This window comes from Lithobates pipiens, unplaced genomic scaffold (genome assembly GCF_037356315.1).
Source record: "Lithobates pipiens isolate NorthernLeopardFrog02 unplaced genomic scaffold, aLitPip1_a1.2 Scaffold_16, whole genome shotgun sequence".
NCBI classification, from domain to species: Eukaryota; Metazoa; Chordata; class Amphibia; order Anura; family Ranidae; genus Lithobates; species Lithobates pipiens.
In genome coordinates, this window is record NW_027507748.1 from 499,009,093 (window position 1) to 499,031,301 (window position 22,209).

Genomic DNA, 22,209 nt, shown 5'->3' on the forward strand with positions numbered 1-22,209 from the left:
CGGAGGACATCGCTGGGAGCCCGGAGGCGGCGGAGGGTGAAGCTGTGGCATGCAGGGAAGGGACAGAGACTGATGTGTTCTGTCAACTATCATATTACTTCTCCACATCATCAGTGCTGTGCCCTCCTCCTGTGCCCATTTCTCCTCTCCACAGGTCAGGGAAGCACTGTGCTGCCCTGAGCTGTGGAGAGGTGAAAGGTGCATAGGAGGAGGACACCTCACACTGATCATGTGGAGAAGTAATGATGGTGGACAGAGGAGGAGGCTACTGTGAGAAGGACACTATCATGTCCGCAACCTCTGTCCCCTTCCTGCAGTATGTCCGCAGACTCTGTCCACCTCCTGCAGTATGTCCGCAGCCTCTGTTCACCTCCTGCAGTATGTCCGCAACCTCTGTCCCCTTCCTGCAGTATGTCTGCAGCCTCTGTCCACCTCCTGCAGTATGTCCGCAACCTCTGTCCACCTCCTGCAGTATGTCCGCGACCTCTGTCCACCTCCTGCAGTATGTCCGCAACCTCTGTCCACCTCCTGTATCGTGTCCGCAGCCTCTGTCTACCTCCGGTATCATGTCTGAAGCCTTTGTCCACCTCCTGTATCATGTCCGCAGCATCTGACCGTCTCTTGTCTTTTATCATGTCTGCAGCTCTCTGCCCCCATCCCAGGGATCCCCCTCTGCCTCCATCCCAGTGGTCCCCCTCTGCCCCCATCCCAGGGATCCCCCTCTCTGCCCCCATCCCAGGGATCCCCCTCTCTGCCCCCATCCCAGGGATCCCTCTCTGCCTCCATCCTAGGGGTCCAGGGGTTTACACACATTGCAGCCTCAGCAGAAATTATACACCCTGTCACGCTTGGCATGGGGCTTGCTCTGCAAAGGTTGTGCAACCTTATCCAGTACAGCGACCAAGTGGCTAAAGCAGGCTATAAGGAGGTGTTGTATAACATAACCTGCTTTAACCCCTTGGATCCCACACTAGCATGATGCTACTGCGTGCATTACACATTGTTGCTGGGTGTTTGCAGAGTGGCCCTATTCACTTGATTGGGTCACGATCACCCACCAAAAGCAACAGGGGGTATAATTCCTGCCGCAGCATGTGTAAATCCTCAGCTGCTGCCTCTGCAGCTAAAGGGGGTAGAGACCAATGTATGTAATGTGGGCAGTGTGGCTGGGACACGGGGGGCCCCATGATCTCCTATTGCCCGGGGGCCCCATGAGTTGTCAGTCTGCCCCTGCTTGGAGCATGACCTGATGCAGAGAGAATTTGCCATCTATCCACTGCGCAGTTAAGCTAAAGAGAGACAATGGACTCATACTACTGCTCCAGATGTCAGTGGTGAAGCTAATTGCCTTTATGTCCTTCTGCAACATGATGGTAATGTGCTTATTAACCATGAGGTAGATCTTTGGTAAGATTACGTCTGTTATGCAATGGCGACTGGAAATGTCGTACTTCGGCTGCAACACATTAAGAAATCGATGAAAACCCAACAATTGAAAGAGGTTGATCATCCAGAATAATAAATTGGGTGAGCGCCTCTGTTATTTTTACAGCTCTGGGGTTGTCTCTTGATAGCTTTTCTCTTCTGGCAAAAGTTTTCTGCAGAGTTGGCTGCTGAGTGCTACTGCTAGCGATAGCGGTAAATTCTCCATGCTCACTTTTATGTTTTAATTTCAAATGCTTTATCAGATTACTGGTATTGTAAGAACTGATTTTTGTACCTCCTCTAGATAATTTTGCAGAACAAAGTTTGCAGTCTGAAATCCGTGGGTTGTCCTCGTTAATTTTAAATTACTTCCACACAGCTGACATTCTGCTGCTGTCTCTGTGCAGTGTGCACCGAAAGGCTCTGATAATTTGCTCGACCTTGGGTGAAAAAAAAAAGAAATGAACAATTAAGCGCAACGTGTCCATTGTTTAACTACTTCTATATCAGGCATTCTCACCCCCTTCTTGCCCTGGCCAATTTTCAGCTATCAGCGCTGTCACACTTTGAATGACAATTGCGCAATACGCAATCATGCTACACTTTACTCAAATTTATTTATTTTTTATAATTTTTTTTTATAATTTTTTTTCACACAAATAGAGCTTCTTTTGGTGGTATTTATTTTATTTAATCACTGGGTTTTATTTTTTGTTGAAAAAAAAAAAGAAGCCTTTCTTAGTTTCCCTCACAAAATTTTGTAAATAAGTACCTTTTCTCCTTCACTGATGTGTGCTAACGAGGCTGTGCTGATAGTCACTGAGGTGGCACTGATAGGCTGCACTAATGAGGAGGCACAAATATGCAGAACTGATAGGATTGGGTGGCACTGATGAGGCAGAACTGATGAGGAGGACTTAATATGGAGCACTGTTGGGCACTGATAAGATTAGGTGGCACTGATATGCAGCACTAATGAGCACTGATAGGTGGCACTGAGTAAGCAGCACTGATAGGTGGCACTGACTTATGGGCACTGATAGGTGGCATGCACTGATGGATGGGCACTGATGGGTGGCACTGATAGATGGCACCGAGTGATGAGCACTGATAGGTGGCACTGATTTTGCAGCACTGATAGGTGGCACACTGATGGCTGGGCACTGATAGGTGGCCCTGATTTATGGGCACTGATAGGTGGCATGCACTGATGGATGCGCACTGATGGGTGGCACTGACTGTCTGGCACTGATAGATACCACTGAGTGATGAGCACTGAAATGTGGTACTCATTATGCAGCACTGATGAGCACTGATAGGTGGCATGCACTGGTGGATGGGCACTGATAGATGGCACTGACTGATAGGTGGCACACACTGATGGCTGGCACTGACTGAGGCACACTGATAGGTATCACTGATGAGCAGTGCATTAATAGGTGGCACTGATTATGCAGCACAGATGAGCACTGATAGGTGGCACTGATTATGCAGCACTGATAGGTGGCACACACTGATGGCCGGGCAGTGGCACTGATAGGTGACACTGACTGATGGGCACTGATAGGTGCCACACACTTATGGGCACTAATAGGTGGCACTCACTGATGGCTGGCACTGATGACTCTGACTGATGAGCACTAATAGGTGGCACTGATTATGCAGCACTGATGAGCACTGATAGGGAACACGCACTGATGGGTGGCATGCACTGATGGGCACTGATAGGTGGCATGCACTGATCGGCACTGATAGTTGGCACGCACTGATAGGTGGCACACACTGATGAATGGCACACACTTATGTTATGTATGACATATTCAGCGACCCATCGCAGTTTGCTTTGGAAGTGAAGTTCCGTTGCCATCGTCTTGCTACACCCCACACTCGTCCACACTAAGGATACACTAAGAAGGGGGAAAGTGGACATGTTGTTACACCCACTGGAGTTTTGTATTTTACACGTATTTACACGTATTTATAACAGTAAAGTGCGTTTATATAGTGAAATACAGTACTTAGAACTCAGTGTGACTGGTTAGATGCAGGTGCTTCGTGTTCGGGGCATGCGTGCCCCTTCCTCAGGCTTCAGTCTTAGGATACATTGTTACATGCTTTCTCCCACTACACCTTTGTGAGTGTATTTTAAGATTCCTTTATTGACATTAAATATATTTGCATACTGCACTTAGAGGGCGCTGGTCATAGATTGCAAAGCAGTGCTTTGAAAACAGACATTTTTTTTATAAAACACAGAGACGGGAGAAAATATCATTAGGAAGTACAGGATTATATGAGACATTAAAAGTTATTTCAGCAGCAGGAGGGGAGGGGGCGGGCATTGACACAGGAGCTGGCAAGACAGGTAGGGGAGGGGGAAGGAGGACAGAGGGAGACACAGGAGAGCTGCAGATAGCAGCAGCTGACGGCAGGGCTGGACTGGGACAGAAATTTGGCCCTGGACTTCATCCAGATCAGCCCACTTACATTTTGAGTGTCCCATCAGCACTCCCTTACATCAGAGTGTCCCATCACCAGCCCCCTTACAACAGAGTGTCCCATTACCAGCCCCCTTACATCAGAGGGTCCCATCAGCACCCCCTTACATCAGAGTGTCCCATCAGCACCCCCTTACATCAGAGTGGCCCATCACCAGCCCCCTTACATCAGAGTGGCCCACTGAGCCATCGGCCCACCGGGAAACTCCCGGTAGTCCCAATGGCCAGTACATGCCTGGCTGACGGAGGCAAGTAAACTGACCACGGTGTCAGGGCTCAGGAGCCATGATAAACCGTGTTTTTTTTTTTTTAGGAAAATAATCAATATTAAACTGGGGAAATGTAAAATTACCAATAAAAAAATCAGCATGAAAGGCATGACCACGAAGGGAAGTGATCCCGAAACCCCTAAGGAAAAAGCAAATACTAGTTCAATTAAACAATATCTGACAAAAGAGACACGCCCTAAGAGTTCAGGAGCTGGAAAACAACAGCAGGCCAAACAAGACAAGAAAAAATAACTTGCTAAAAAGAAAGGAGATACCTCTGACCTCTCTAGAGAAGATACCTGTAATGGGGGGGGGGGGGGGGGGGAGGAGAAGCCTCTCAAATAAGTATAGTATTCACTAATAGAAGAATATAATTACGTTTCTGACATACAATGTCCACGGATTGAACACACCCATTAAGCATCAACATTTTTTGAAAGAGCTGAAACAATATGTTGCAGAAGTAGTATTCCTGCAGGAGACTCATCTCACGTAGGATTCAAATGTCAAATTATTTTCTAGAGACTTCCCGACATGGTACTATGTTGATTCATCTACAAAGGAGCTGGCAATTGGACTAGCTGTAGGAGTATGGTTCAAATTGGAGGAAAGGATGACTGACTCTGAAGGCAGATGCCTCTTTTTGAAGGCACGCCTAGGAGAAATGGAATGTACTCTGGCAGATATCTATGCCTCCACTAAGAATCCAATATATATTTGAAAGACGTAATGGGAAAGCTAATGGACTTCAAGAAAGGCAATGTAATAAAGGCTGGGGACCTACATTTTTGCTTGGAGCCTGAACTGGACAGTATGTCCTGTGTGCAGAGGACTAGAAAGGCATCATTAAAAATGATTAAACAGAAAATGTATCAACATCAAATATTAGACGTATGGAGGATTATGCACCCTAAAACGTGTGATTACAATTTTTACTCCCCTGTACACGGGACGTATACCAGAATCGATTACATAATGGTAGACCACAGAATATTAGAGTGGGTAACTGAATCAAACATAGAAATATCGATGCTGCCTGACCACTCCCCCGTGACTATGAAAATGAGAATGACAGAAATATAAAGACCTTCTTACAACTGGCGATTAAATGAAGCAATAATACAAGACAAGAAAGACGCAGAAATAGTTCGAAAGGAGATAGAAAATTATTTCCTGATTAACGATACTAAGGAGATATCATATGCCACCCTTTGGGAGGCCCATAAGGCCTACATTAGGGGCATTCTTAGGGGGGTGGGTAAAAAATATAGGGGCAGGTAAAAAAAAAAAAAGAGAGATCCAAAAATATGAAATCATTAACAGAGGAACTATATAGATTAGAACAAATACATAAAAATCTCGAAGGAAAAAATCAAGAGATATTTAATCTATTGATAATAAAGAGGGATGAGTTAAAAGATCTTATGACACAGGAAACGAAAAGGACATTTAAAAGAATATTAAAAGACAGGTATCAATGGGGAAATAAACCGAGTAAACATCTAGTCAGGATGTTAAAAAAGAAAAAACTCATTAAACTATATAGAAAAGATCCAAAATAAACAGGGGGAATAGTCTATAAGACAAAGGAGATAGCAGAGGTGTTTCAAACCTACTATGAAGCATTCTATTCAGTAAACCAGGAACAATATGAAAAAAACAGAACAGGCAATATAGAAGAGTTTTTAGGAAGAGCGGGACTTTACCAAATATCTGAGAGCGATAGGGACATTAGATAAACCCATAACTGAAGAGGAAATTAAGAAAGCATTACAAGAATCAGCCCCGGGTAAAAGCCCTGGACCAGATGGGTTCCCTACACTCTACTTAAAGCGGTAGTAAACCCGCTAATGTTTTTTTTTTTTTACCACCTGCAAAGCAAAAGGCATAATGAGCTAGTATGCACCGAACACTAGCTCATTATGAAATACTTACCTTAGAACGAGGCCCCGACATCTGGCCCGATCCATGCTGAGGGAGCTGACATGCTCCCTCGGCGTTTCTTCCGGGTATGGCGACTCCGGAGCTGTGAGTGGCCGGAGCTGCGATATCGTCACTCCCGCGCATGCGCGCGGGAGATTTCTTTCCGGCCGGTTGGCCACTGACGGATTTTCAGCCAAGAATCCCCTTGTGCGCATGCGCCGCTGCAGTCAGCGGCGCATACCGAGGGGAATATCTCCTAAACCGTACAGGTTTAGGAGATATTTTTTTTACCTACAGGTAAGCCTTATTATAGGCTTTCCTGTAGGTTAAAGTAAAAAAAAAGAGTATACAACCACTTTAAAAAAGTATGGTGAGATATTGGTCCCAAGGCTCTGTCAATATATGAATGGACTGGGGGCAGATTATGAAATGAGCAGAGAGGCCCTGTCAGCATCAATAACAGTCATCTTGAAGGAGGGGAAAGATGGATCAATGTGTTCAAACTATAGACCAATATCCCTGCTAAATACTGATACAAATCTATATGCAAAGGCCTTGGCAACAAGGATGAAGGACTTGATGAACGACTTGGTCCACCCGGATCAGGTTGGGGTTATCCCTGGGAGGGAGGGGAGAGACAATGGAGTGAGAACATTGCTCCTCCTCCAAAAAAGTAAAGGTCTATTCCTGTCAATAGATGCGGAGAAAGCCTTCGACAGGGTAGACTGGGGACTCATGATAAAAACATTGGACACTATGGGATTGGGCCCAAGAATGATCCAGTGGATCAAAGTATTATATAAACAACTGACCGCAGCTATAAAAATTAACGTTACTTTTTCGTATTGTCCCTGGAACCCCTCCTTGCAGGGATTCGGTCCAATCCAGACATAGGAGGTATTAGGATTGGGGATGGGGTGCACAAAGTGGCGGCTTTTGCCGATGACTTGTTGTTCTACATATCCAATCCTAGGATAACAATGCCAAATCTACTTAAAATATTAAAAAAATATGGAGAAATATCAAACTTTAAAATCAATCTTAATAAATCTGAGATCTTAAGTATAAATATAAGCAAACAAGAAGAGCAGTGTTTGCAAAAGGATTTTTAGTTCCCATGGAGGAGGGAGAGATTAAAATATCTTGGCGTCTTCCCTGAAGAAAATATATACAATAAACTACATTCCCTTATTAGACTAAATAAAAAAATGAAATAAAAAAATAGCCTCAAGACCCCTCTCCTGGATTGGGCGAATCAACACATTAAAGATGGTATTGCTGCCAAAGATCATTTATAAATTTCGAATGTTGCCCATTGTGTTACCGTCTTATTATTTTCAAGTTTTAAAAACTCTTATAATGAGATTTATCTGGCAAAATAAAAAACCCAGAATTGCACTTTCCGTTCTTAGACAGGGGAAAAAATCAAGGGGGCCTAGCGGTACCTGATGTCAAAATATATTACTATGTGATGGTGTTGTCACAAGTGGTGGAGTGGGCGAGGGAGAAAAATGGAAAACAATGGGTTCAAATAGAAAATAATATCTGTGGAGCATATTTAAACAAGATAATATGGAATCCCTCACGATATAGGGTATCAGGAGATAATACACACAAAATGACACAGATTCCACTTAAAACATGGGATTTGGTTCATAAACAAGGTAAATGGGAATATAATTCACATTTAATTTTTTCTGAAAGATAATGATTTCTTTAGACTGGGGAAAAGGATCATAGCCACCCCCTCTCAATTCATTCTCTGCAGCTATCACCTTTTGTACCACCGCCTCCTCTCTTTAGAATGTAAGCTCTTTGAGCAGGGCCCTCCTGTACCTTTTGTATTGTACTGTAATTGTGTTGTCCCCCCTATACATTGTAAAGTGCTGCATAAACTGTTAGTGCTATATAAATCGTGAATAAAAATAATAATAATAATAGGTGGGAATTTGATAAAAAGTGACAGTGCACAATTAAGAGACATAATTAAGAAAAGGAAAATAAATACACTTTTTGAGTTGCAACACAACACAGATTTAATGGTGATAAAGGAATGGCGCTACTTCCAGTTGAAGCATTTTGTCGAGAACTTGCCCCAACCAATAAGAACGGAGCAATGTGTAATATTCTTTGATAAAATAAATAAATAAATAAAAACAAATGTACATGTGCATACATGTTGAATGTTTAACCTGCGTAGTGGATTTTTTTTTCTGACTGTATAAGGCTGACTGGGATGTTGAAAATTATGTAAACTGGAAAACCCAACCATAAAAAGAGGAAGAAAATGAAGTGAGGGGAGGTTGTTTAGAGCTGCTACACACTATAAAACGATTGTGTTTGAAGAAATGAGAACAGGAATTGAACCAGACTGCTGACTGATTGTATGAGGAAGGATGTTTGCAACCAAGGTACTGTGCTGGATTATCATTGCTGCAAAGTATGAATAGATCAAATGTTTGTACTATTACTGAATATTTCTAGTTTTTTTCCATTAATTATTTGCTTAAGTACTTAAGTTTATTATTTTAGCCTCTCTAACCTAAGTTTTAAATTGTTCTAAAAAATTTTTTTATCAGTTTGGGAAAAAAGGTCATGTTTTTTAGAATTTGACTACATTTAATAGTTTTGAGTTTGAGTACATTTACTTTATATATACTGTAAATAGAAAATATACAGTGGGGGAGAGGGTGATTCAGGGGCCAAGAATAATCTTTTGCAGACAAAGTGATTCCAATCTTCTAAAAAAATAAAAAATAAATTCTAGCAATTTGACCTTCAATGCAGAGTTTTGATGCCCACTGCATCCCTACATTATTAAATTTGTTAATATATATTTTTCTTTATCACCCAAGATCTACACAACTTGCACTCAATATTCATCTGATTTTCAGAATCGGAATCTTATGTGAAAATGATGTGTGAATCATGGGTGAATATTGTGTGATTTTTGGGTGAAAACATTGAAAAATAGAACCCATAGTAAACGATTTTAAATGTTTATTCAGCAGCTCTAATAGAACAGTATTTTTCACTAGAAAACTAAAGATAAGATAGTGGGGCCATAGTAGCTATTGCTTGCAGTAATATCATTTTTAAGGCTAACTAAACTTAAGCTGGCCATACACGGATAGAAAATTGTTCGAAAAAGCACTTGATAGGCCCGATCGTTCAACTTTAGATACGTTAGTGTGGCGTTTCGATTCATGAAATACAGTTTTTGCCAAAAGAAAGATTTGTCATGTTGGACTTTTGTTCCGTAATCAAATGATTGTCTAAACATTAGTAGGGAAATCAATCGTAAATAGCTAGAAAAAACATACAGTGTATGTGCATTGATCAAAAAAATTTACCATTTATGTCTTGAATGATCGATAATATGTGGAAAACAATTCGATGCAATGATGCCGTTAACACACAGTCGTTCAACAGATTTTTATCAAAAACTAAAGTTTTTTTTCAAACAATTTTCTATCCATGTATGGCCAGCTTTAGGTTGGACTACAGGAACCCCCGAGGCATCAAATTATTTTCTTTACTGCTACTACAAATGTTAAAAGTTGGAATAGATATTTTGTATTACTTTTGTATAAGCAGTTGATTGGCAAACCTATTTATAAAAATTTGTTACATAAAGTTTTGTTCTGATCTTCATTTTGACTACGTAAGCGGCTACCATATGAAAATGTGCATTTTAGTAATATGTTCATTTGTGTGCATTTTCAGACCATAACAGGGAGTTTTGCTGGCATGATCCATGGCCTAACTGTAAATAACCTCACAGAACAAGTCATTCACAGAAGCAAGAGGATGATTTTAGACACGTTGGGTGTTGGATTGATTGGAACTACAACAGAGGTTTTTCGCAAGGCATTGCAGTACAGCAAGGTAAGTATTTTACCTGTGCAGAGGTCCTTTTTTATATGTGAGATGTCTAGGCCTTTATAAAGAAACAAAATGTGTGCATATAGTACTATTTCCGTGTGGAATTCCTTCAATGACCAACTTTACAAGACCTCTAGAAATGCAAATTAGATAAACCTACAAGATAATTGCAGACATTTCTGACCTTTATTTAGTTTTAAACCAGCGACGGGTGAACACTGTTTGGTTGCTGTTGGTTATTGCACTTTGTTAATTTTTTTTTTTTTTTTAATTAAATTTGTACTTTGTGTGCTAATAGGAGGTAATCTGTGGGGCTTAGTGTCCTGAACCACAATACCAGCTTATAATTCATATTTATTTATTTATTTTTGTTAGTTTTGACAGCAATAAATAAGGAAAACTTGTTCAAAGCAACTTTGCATTCCCAATAAAAATAATAAACCCATGGCTGATTTATCAATCTCATAAATCATATATATATCTAAATCACAGATCAAGATAATCAATATGAGGTAGCGCTGTGATAAGGGATGGGCCGAACAGTCCACTGTTCGGTTCGCACCAGACCTTCCGAACACTGCAAAAGTTTGGACCCGAATATCGAACCCCATTAAAGTCAATGGGACCCAAACGACAAAAATCAAAAGTGCCCATTTTGAAGGCTTATATGCAAGTATTTGGGCATACAATGCTTATAGGGGTCTGTGTCCTGCCCTGGGGCGCATCAATCAATAAAAAAAAGTTTGTGAAATACTTAATTTTTAAATGAGCAGTGATTTTTTGATTTTTACAGTGAAAGCCTAAAAATAAAAAAAATCCTTCCAATCTAGTGCCTGGGGGGGGGGGGGGGTGGTCCCCTTAGTCTACCTGTAATGTGTCAGATCTGTACTGTGTCTCAAATCTGCTACAGCAATAATTGCATTTATAAAGCCAAAAAAAAAAAAAGAAATTTTCCTTGCAAGCTGCCTTTATTTTGCTTAGCAACAGCTGGGGGGCCAGTGTGTATGATGAGGCAACAATGTAGTGCACTGGGAACAAAATTAAAGTTTTTTTGGATACATTCTGGTGTCACTTTGTATAGAAGTAACAGGTGCATAAAAATTGGTCTTTGGGTATTGGTGGCGCCTTCCCACCATAACCCTGTAGAGGTACTCTTGATGAAGGCAAAAAAAATTGCAATGATATACATATGGTTGGTGTTTTTGCCACGTTTGATGTGCCTGAGACACAGTTTGCAAATAGCAACAGTGCGATCTGCTGCAGATGTGCTGAAAAAGGCCCAGACAGCTGAGCTTTGGGGAGTGAGCCGGGAAATAACAGCTGCAGAATGTGATGGAATAGGGTGGCTACTCTCTACTTTTTCTTGATGTCGGCCTCCTTGGGGTTGTGCCGCCTCACCTTCAGTTTCCTCCTCTGCTATATCTGGCACCCAAGCTGCATCAGTGACCTCATCATCATCTCCATCTCCTCCATCTTCATCATTACCACTGGCAACTTGGCCACTTGGCAATAAGCTGCGGCTTCGGGTACATGAATGCAAATTTGTCTACCAGTGTTTCTCCCTCTCTCTAGGCTCATGTTCCTTTCATCCTCAACCTCAGAACCAACATCTGAATCCTGCAATGGCTGGGCATCATCAAGGAGAAAGTGGTTGATGCTGTGGTCAAATAACTCAGCTGACTCCTCAATGGCTGATGTTGGGGCTATGGCAGGAATAGATGTGGACAAGGAGGCAGGTTTATCCACTCTGGCAACTGCAGGGGACTGCACACTTGTCTCTGCTTGCGTGACAGAGGATGTGGAAAGGTTAGTAAGCCAGTCCACCACCTCCTCTGCATGCTGTGGCTGGATAGCATGGGCAAACTCACTAAACATAGGAAACAATGCCCTGCCTGAGGACTGACCACCACGTCCACCTTTGCCTGTGGACATATTTGTTGGTGGCCCCCTTACAGTGCCAAAGGAACATCTGCCTCTCCTTGGGAGAGAGGGAGTGGTGCTTATAAGAAAATGTAAAGAAGAAATAAAAATCTGTATATAGTGTAGATGCACTTTAATCATTGTAAAGAGGTGTTTGGTGAACTTTAATTTGAGTACTCACACTACACAGGCACACTCCACAGATACACTATAATATACTGCAATATAATGCGCCAAACATACAGTGACGCGCAGAACTATATGGCGTTAAACTGGCAGTAATGCACACAAAAGTAAATGGTGTTAAAATGGCAGTAACGCAGAAAACTATATGTCGTTAAACTGGCAGTAATGCACACTATCTGAGCTGTCCCTACTCTACACTAATGTATGTATGAATGACACAGTCTCACTATACTACAGTGAAACTATCTGAACTGTCCCTACTCTAGCTGCACACTATGCAAAGCTGAATGATGGTCCTCCTCACTACACTCACACTATCCCTAGACTGACACTTATCTCATATTCTACACTGACAATTAAAGCAAAATAGCACACTATAGCACACTAACTAATAGCACTGAACAGAGCCCTGTTCTATCACTCTCCACGCCAAAATCACACTGAAAATGGCTGCCATTGAAAGAATACTTTTATGCTGTGGGGCGGGAATGAGCCATGATTTGATAAAGTCAAGGTGACAGTGTCCAATCATGACTCTGACAGTTCTCTGTATCCTAATTGGCTGAAGGTTTCACTGCTTCAGCCAATCAGGGCTCGCAATACACTGTTCAGTGCCGCAAAAGCATTGTGGTCAGTTCGGGGGGGCGAACAAACAATCGAAAGACCCGTTTGTTCGGCTGTTCCTCAAATGTCCGAACAGCGAAAGTTCGGCCCGAACTTATGCTGGGGCCGAACCGTTTGCCCATCCCTAGCTGTGATTACAATACTCCCATATACCAATTAACCAAAATTTATAATACACATTTATCACAGAAATGCTTTAAATCACACAAATAAAGTGTCCATCGAATAGCAGAAAAGTCCAAACAGCACCCTTGAAAAGTGCAGTAAAATGATTCCTCAAAATTATTCTTCAGTCCCCACTTACAAAAATCTACAAAAGGGTCAGAGTGATTCTGGAAGTGCATACTGTAGCATGTGATAGTTTATTCAATATTTTCTTACAATCACAACTGAAAAGCTAGGGACCACACCTGGAAAAGCCATACCACGGCATAGAGATGACCACCCATGCGCTGTTTTTACCGATCATTTAGGTATGAGAGGCTAAACATTCTGGTGAGTGAGATTGGATGTGGGGGAAAGAAAGGTTTGAGCACTTTCTCACATTGTGGACTGAAGAAGAATTTTGATGAGTAATTTTACTGCACATTTTATGGGCGCTATTTGGACTTTATGCAATTTGATGGACACATTATTTGATTTAAAGCATTTCTATGATTTAATGTGTATTATACATTTTGGTCAATTGGTATATGGGAGTATTGTAATCACAGTGCAACCTCATATCTATTATCTTGATCTGTGATTTCGATTTTAGGTTGGTTATCAATATTAAAGGAGAAGCAGGGATGGTGGTTATTAATATTTTTTTACTCTAAATAGAGTTTTATTTTTATTGTAGTTTAGGTTCATATTGGATCTGCTAACTATTACTATTTTTTTCATTTCACTGTGCACAATATATAAAGTTTTGTTAATCGAGCACCTATTTGTAGCGCGGATATAGTATGAATATGTGTGTATGTATATATAAATATGTAATATTTTTGTATGCCCAGATATTGGTGTTTCATGGCTGACTTATATTGGTTCAGATTTTGCATAGTGCAAGAGCTTCTGTTTTGCCTGTGTGATGAGAACATTTACCTTTCCACTGAACAGTCTGAATTGTCACATTTAACTGGATGTTTGTGGGATGAAATGGTCCCACTCTCTATTGTAATAATGGGAGTCTTAAAAGTAAGCCTTAAAAAATAAATACATCTTTATATGAGAAGGAAAGACCCAAATTCAGCGCTGCTTGTAGCAAGCACAGTCTAATGCAAGTTTCATAACTAAGGTAGAGTCCACCTTAATAGGCAAGCAGGACCTCATTTACTTCAAAGCTATAAAAGTAGTCAAAATTATAAGATAATAAAGAAAACCTGTATAAAATGTGCTCTATTTATTCTTTGCTGTAGACAGATTTTAAAAATGTACTAAACTTCGCAAAAGAATAGCATGAAATACCTACTCCATTGAAGTTATGTCTCTAAATAGCAATTGTTCCCAGTTGTCAGCTGTAATTTACTTTCCAAGTAATCATGATAAAATGTTTTTTTTAACACTTATCTATCATTCTGGATTCAATAATAACAGTTTTTCTAGAAATATTTGGTCTCATTTTACCTTTTCTTTGCTTACTCTGTCACCTATTTTATTGATTGATTTCAGATTTATAGCACAGACATCTCAAGCACAGTTTGGGGCCAGCCAGATCTCCGACTCCCTCCTCTCTATGCTTCTTTTGTCAATGGCATTGCGGTAAGAAACTTTTAAAATGATTCTTGTATACAATTATCTTGGATCAATGTTTGATTGCCAGTCAGCATTTTGCACAAGTAAAGCGTGGCAATAATACACAATGACATATAGGTTTTCTGCATAGTTTGCAATAGCTTTTGCTTGAGAAAAGAGACTGTATTGTAAACCTGACAGCTGTAATGAGTTGGTTGATCTGAATATTTACTTATGCTTCATAAAAAAGGTTTCTGAGGATAAATAAGTAGGTATTTATTTTACACCAGACTCTTGCATTACATGTGCAGTATAAAAGCTGCAAAGAAAGTATGCATGGGTGAGATATTACCCATTGTGAAGTAGTCTTTTTTTTAAAAGAAATATAGATGACCACTATTTAGGCAATCTTCACCTTCGTGTTGTTTAATGTACTGTAGTTCTTTCTCTCCTTGCACTCAAATTCTCATAGAAGTAATGAATTAAATATGCCATATCTCCCTAGCTCAACTGTCTACCCAGTTATGGCCAGAATTTGGGGAGTAAGCAAATCCCATTTTTCTGGCCTATACAGTTATCATTTGGTCTACTTCTTTGTTCCAAAGCTATATCTGTACATGTACAGCAAAACAAACCATTTTGTCAGGTACAGCTGCATAGAGTTGAAGATTCTGGATACTGGCTGGGGGTCAAGGGCTGCAGGAGGAGCCACTGTCGCAGGGCAAATTCACTACTTCCTCCTCTGTTGTCCAATGGCACAGGGAGGGATCCGAATCCGAATTGAATGGAGAGGCCCCTGCCACTTTTAAATACAGATGCTGGCAGACGAATTATTCCATTACTGATGACATCATCAGAGCATGTAAAGGAAGCCAGTAGTAGAAGGTTTCTTTTGCCAGCTTCTGTGTTAGTGTGGCTGCAGCAAGACAGAGAGCTAAAGACCCCGGGAAGGCCGCACTACTGTATAAACCACCTTTATTTAGAAATTGGCCAAACAGGGTAAAAGAAGCAAGAAAGCAACAGCAGAGGAGCAGGGTGACCTGCTGACATGTTTCACGCTACACTAGCGCTTACTCATAGCAGTCTGCTTTGATTAAGTGCTAGTGTAGTGCGAAACATCATCAGCTTTGAGCTGGGCCAGCACTTGTTCAATGCTATTGTGGAAGTATGTGGTTGGGTGACCTGGAGCGGAGTTTTCTCTCTTGTTAAGTCAGAGAGTTGTCACAGCGTTTCCCTGAGTACAGGAGCACTGTCAGGAGGTGCTGTATGCAGAACTTGCTTGTTTTGGCACAAAAAAATGGTATGACCATAAACATTTTTTTTTACTGTATGGTTACATGTACATTTTATTATAGGTTCACTCAATGGACTTTGATGACACTTGGCATCCTGCCACACATCCCTCTGGAGCTGTCCTTCCTTCCCTGGTTGCCCTTTCAGAATCATTATCAACACATCACAAGAAATCTGGATTAGACTTTCTCTTGGCATTCAATGTTGGTATTGAGGTACAAGGACGACTCATGTATTTCTCAAATGAAGCCAGCAACATTCCAAAAAGGTATAATATTGTGTAAAACTGAAAATAATACAGTTTACAAGTAATTTAGAAGTTACAACCTGGGCAGTTTTGTAGATCATTTACACCATAACATGCATTAAAACATGTCACTACCAGTTTAAAAATGATCAATATCACAATACTTGATAGTGCACCATAGATGTGCATTTCAATGCAAATTCAGTTGTAAACCAATGCACATCTACAATGCGATTGAATGAATCTTCGTTCAAGCGCACTACACAGATGCATAAGTGTGTTATGGTGTAAAGAGACTCTGAAAGCCTTATGCCTGTGTGGAATATGGAAGAAACAATCAATAAGGAGTGCATTACATTTCTAAAACAAGAAGATAGCTGACATCTGTGTCAAATTCCTAAGATAATCAAAGTGCAGAAATGTCATCAGCACATCAAGGATTCCTCAAAAGTGGTCACGTGGTAAGCATACAGAAATGTTTCAGAACCACATAGGGCCCCTTTGTCAGAAAGTCAATTGCCTGCCTTGCCTGTGGTGATGAATTTAAAGCTTTGGACCTTTTTGAGGAATCCTTGGTGTGCTTATGACATTTCTTCACTTTGATTGTCTATGGTTTCCAGCCTGTGGTCATTACAGCAACCCAAAATTACTGAACAGCCACTTTCAGGAACATGTGCATGGGGAATATTGCATTCAGATTCCTAAGATAGTTCAGAGTTTTAAAAAGAGCCCAAACGTTGCCGGTTCAAGGCAAAAAAACTGGTTCACTGGATAGTCCAGCACACTCCACTGCACACTCATGATGCAGCACTTGACACATGATAAGAAAATCACAAGGCCCAAGCATTGTCATGAAGAGGAGGGTCATAAGCCCTATGTAACCAGACCCAGTTAGACCGAGGCTGTCAAGAAATTACACAGGATTATTAATCGGGGCATTGGTGAGTGAATGGGGTCAAAAGGGAGTGCAGTGGGAGGAAAGTTAAAAGTAGAGCTAATGCCTCCATTAAAAAGTCCCCCTGCAAACTCTCACAAATACTAACTGATCCTGCTAGTGAAGTCCACATCATGCAGTTCCCAGTGACAGGTACAACACTACTACACTACTATTGAATTAAAAGTAGTGTTGTCCCACATGCACTACAGTGGAGTACAGTGGAAATGTTGCAGGGGATGTTGCTCTCAGTATTTTCACTACTGATTAGTAAGCCTAAAACCTGTCAATCTGCACCTAACCACATCTAGCCCTGTACACCACCTCTGTTGCTGAAAATTTACCATTGTTGGATGCAGTGTCTGAAAGGGGGGAGTGTATAAGACTTGAATGAAAATGGGTTTTTGCTGTCTCAAAAGAGGTAACTGCATTTGAGACCTGTATAGATTACCACACAAGTGCCTTTAGATGTTCTTTAAGCAGGGAGGGTGTGGGCTATTAAGCAAACCTCTTCACAAAAATGGGCGCAGTATAAGTTGCTTTAAAGGTTTGTCCTTGAAACATCTGTGTTTTAAAAAAAATTACAAGCTACACGATTACAAAAGTTTTGCTTTCCTTGCATGCCAGCTTAATTCTTAATATTTTCAGCTTTTTTCGTTTTTTTTTTAGATTTTATAAATGATTGATATTTCAACACAGAATATACAGTGCCAGGGTATGTAGAGATTCAGTGCAAACTAGAAAAGATAGAACTGGGACAGAAAAAATTGCCAACAGTTATGCAAAATAAGGATTTCTTGGTAGTTTACAGTGGTGTATTATTTAAATATGTACTTTATTTCCATATGTAGATTGCTCAGAGTGTTCTTAATTTGCAATTCTCTGTCTACAGGTTTCATCCTCCCTCTGTGGTTGGTACGATGGGAAGTGCAGCAGCTTCATCAAAATTTTTAGGCCTTGACCAAACTCAATGCAGAGATGCTTTAGCTATAGCTGCATCATATTCAGGTGCCCCTTTGGCAAATGCAGCCACACAAACAAAACCCCTTCACATTGGTAATGCAGGCAGACATGGCCTTGAGGCTGCTTGCTTTGCATTCTTGGGGCTTCAAGGGAATAAGCACATCCTGGATCTAGAGTCTGGTTTTGGTGCTTTCTATCATGACTATGACCCGCAAGCTGTGCCGCCTCTAGAATCATACAACTGGCTGCTCGAAAAACAAGATGTTGCTGTCAAACGCTTTCCTGCTCACCTTGGAACACACTGGGCTACAGATGCAGCTTGTGCAGTGCGGAAACACATTGTTAGAGAGAGTCACTCACTTCCAGTCAATGACATTCAGAAAATCCAGCTAAAAGTCCCAGATGTTAAATATGTGAATCGTCCCTTTCCATCTTCAGAACATGAAGCTCGTCATTCCTTCCAATTTAACGCCTGTACAGCCCTCCTAGACGGCAATGTGAGTGTCTGTTCTTTTACGGATCACAAAATGTCCAGGCCAGAATTAAAAGCGCTGCTTGGTAAAATAGAGATTGTACACCCACCTGATAACAAACCCAATTTTGATAAACTTTATTGTGAGATCAGTATAACAATGAGAAATGGAGACACCTTTACAGAAAGATGTAACACTTTCTACGGTCACTGGAGGAATCCATTAAGCAACAAAGATCACCAAAAGAAATTCATATCCAATGCATCCATGGTCTTGTCAGCAGATGGAGTAGAAGGAATTATAGAAATAGTAAAGAACCTGGAAAACATATCTGACTGTTCCGTGCTTAGCTCTTTTCTCAGGCTAAGAAATCAAATGACTGACAAGCATGAAAGGTCACTGCATAATAAATTATGAGCACAGACATTCTCATGTTTATACATCAGATAGATGCCCTTCTAGTTTATAGAACTTAGATCACACTATCATTTTATATTTTGTTTCCCCATCACTATACAACAGCCTTTGTTTAAGGGGGCCAAGTGATACAAAATGACAACCAAATACAACTTTCACATATTTTTTTTTCTTGCCACTTCTGAACACTTGTAGGTATCCAGCAGTAGAACTATAAAGGTGGTGCTTGGGTGAGTCATATGACTCTGTGGTTCAAGTCAACCACATTTAAATTTTCTGCAAGCTTTAAAATGTAGACTGTGGTACTTGCTCTTATAGTGCAGTCTGATTTTAACTTGCTGTTTACAATCAAATAACAATGGTATAGATGTTAGTATGAAAAATACATAAATCTTGTATCCCCAAGGCATCTTGAAAGATAAATATGACCTTGGCTCTATAGAATTCCTGTTTTGATGCTGAAAATATATAAAATGTACAAGCAAACTGTATAATCTGGTCAAGCAATGTGTGTTGTGTAGGTGTTAGGCATTACTAATATGATCTGATGTTTAACAGAGGAAGAACAGAGGAAAAATTTACAAACACTAACTTAAGAAAATGTATTTTATACCTGCTGTTATATATGAATGCCTGAGTTTTTTTTTATCTATGACAGTGAAGAAAATGCCAGTCTTATCTGCTTCTGAAGTTAATATAATTAGCTTAAATGCATCCCTAGATCTGCATACTGTTTTAAAGTCCAGGCAAAGATGGAAGCTCACCAAGCAGAGTCCCATGTAGTGATGCAATACATGGCTCACTTGATAAGCTGTTGGATTGGTCTGAAAGTGCATGCTTCCCCTGTTATGTGGTAGTCTAGATTGTGCCTGGCTTCCATTAATCTATTCTGTCAAACTCATGTTCAGTTTACTTGGCTGACTGTGTACAACTTAGCTTAAACACTTCTATCACAGTCACACTACCCCAAGCACAGTGTTCTGTCTACCCTGTTCATCATTTGGCCATAAAATGAAACACAGTCGGGGGAGTTATATGTTCAGTACTGTTCTTATTCATAATTCTGCTCAAACTGTGCTCACAAGAGAGTGTCCATGCATGCTCACAGAAAACCTGTTTAGGAAACCAAACTGATATATTTTACTGGAATTGTTTGCCTGCTTGTAATGCACCCCTTTAGATCTGCATTTTAAAATTGTAAGTTAGCTGGACTGATTAATTTGACCAACATTTTGAGAACACAATTCAACCACTAACTTACAGTTTAAATTGACAGTATGTTGATGCTTCTAGAAGACTGTATTATGGCTGAACAACACAAATCACTTTTTCTGAACGAGCGGGTATTTGTAGGGGGTTTGTAACATGAACATAGCCTTTCCAATGTGAGCTGATTGATTGTACAGATGGACTAAACTGGAGCTGAGGATCTATGGCCTGCAAAATGAAACAGCTCAACACTGACTCTCCATAGAATAAGCTTGGTTGCTTGTTGTATGCCAACAAATGCCAAGATAAAAAAGACTTTTGATGCAGAATTCACTAGCCATATACATTTATTGTATATGGGTGTTCTTCATATTGTACATTTTAGAAATTAAAACACCTTATGCTAATGCTGTGACCTGATTGGAAATCACATGCTTTAAAAAAAAAATTATGTTGAAATATTTCAAAACTGACACGGGAAATTGCAAAATGTCAAACACGTACGTAATTTTAGCAATAGTTATAGTTACACTCTTCTTGCTTTCATTGCACAATGGTTTCAGTATAAAATCCATATATATTTATAATATACACTACCTACATTTCAAATACTACTTGAAAATATAATAAAGTAAATCATATAACAACAATGTTTTCTGTAATATAAGCAAATTACTCTGCCTGTTTGATTTATGTAATTATTTTATTTGAATATGATCAAATGAATAATAAAATGTTTTAGTTTAACAAATCATTCTGTTGTTTCAATATAAAAAAACACTAATGGTGTACAATAGTTTTAATATATGAGATTTTGAATCCTTTTTTTAATATATCAAGCTATCTTAATGAAAAAGTGCAGCTTGCCACCCTCTCCACCAAGCTGATTCAGCTCACCTAGATGTTTGGAATTCACTGGGTTGGGTCAAACATACTAGTCCCATGCTGGTATGCTTTTGAAAACTGAGCACTCTCCTCCACACCTTTGTGATAGGGAAGGCAGTCCACTTAAGATGAGCTAGTATGACTTAGCCGCAGGGAATCATGGATCACTCCCCTATTTAAATAAGAACTGCAGATTCTAAGACCTTGCCTTATCACCCTTATGCTGATCACCTGTAATGCAAGCTCACACAATAACTTTTCATACTAGTGAATTTTTTAAATCTGACAATTACCTTGTATAAATAATTTACTGAGTTGATTATGTTAACATCATCTCATTGTGGAAGACAGTAGTAAATGCTAAATCCAAGCCCCCTTATACACACATCCAACCCCCATTTGCTTATATATCTAATTTAGACAGTCACAGCTTGCCAAGATATGGTTACATTTTCCAAGCTGAAATATTCTTCACAGCTGAAAGCACCCTCAAATTGAGCTATCATAGACTTGTATAGGATCATCTCCCCAATGAAACCAGTCTACAGAGACAGCCCTATGCAAGTCTATGCGGGCTGCTCATACAGATAAAAGAGTTTAATGAAGGACGTTAACAAATCAGGAAATGCTATGACTGTCCTACTCAGGTACTGTATTTAAGCAGCTGGGGAAGGGTATGTCATAAACATTTGTTATTCAGTCTTTCTTACTCACTAATGGTAAGCTTGTAAGTAGGGGTTGCATTCCTTTTAGGGTGGTTTCCACCCTGTCTCCAGCCAGTTTGTGCTGGATTTCCTCTCCCTGTCTAGGGTAAAAAAAGGGGGGGAGGAGTCTTTTGGGATGGTGCATGGGAAGAGATAGGACTCTCATTTAGGGGGGTAAGAATGCTACATGTTTCCCTCTCTGTGGACCCCAGCTTGGACCTGTGATATATACCCCTGGGTAAAAGATGGTGGCAGCAGCTATGCAGGGACTCATAATACTGGCAGCCTTCATGCAAGATAATGTAACATTCTATGCAAATAACTGTTATACCACTAGCTGGATTTGGTAAAGGAACAGTGGTTTAGTTTGGCATTCATAGCACCGGCTGGGATTTGTGTTATGCCTAATCTGTGTGAGTCTGTGGGTATTACACCCTAAAGGGCCTGAAATTTGAAACCCACTGTCTTTCACAGTTCTACAAGTGGCCCCTGGCATGGAATTTGACCTGGCCTTCCTGCTGCTACAAAAAGCCTACCTAACCACTACCTTCTCCTATTCTTCTGCCTAGTTCACAACACTTGACTATCACTGTACTGATGTTTATATATATATATATATATATATATATATATATATA

The 22,209-nt window shown here is 40.3% G+C and overlaps 1 protein-coding gene across 1 annotated transcript; it reads left to right on the forward strand.

Annotated features, from left to right (window-relative positions):
* Positions 1-8,409: 8,409 nt before the first annotated feature.
* On the forward strand, positions 8,410-20,736 carry ACOD1 (aconitate decarboxylase 1). The gene is made up of 5 exons (XM_077483097.1): positions 8,410-8,526; positions 9,842-10,003; positions 14,384-14,473; positions 15,802-16,007; positions 17,813-20,736. The coding sequence occupies exons 1-5, from the start codon at positions 8,512-8,514 to the stop codon at positions 18,771-18,773; spliced, it is 1,434 nt and encodes a 477-aa protein (XP_077339223.1). The 5' UTR covers positions 8,410-8,511; the 3' UTR covers positions 18,774-20,736.
* The last annotated feature ends 1,473 nt before the right edge of the window (positions 20,737-22,209 follow it).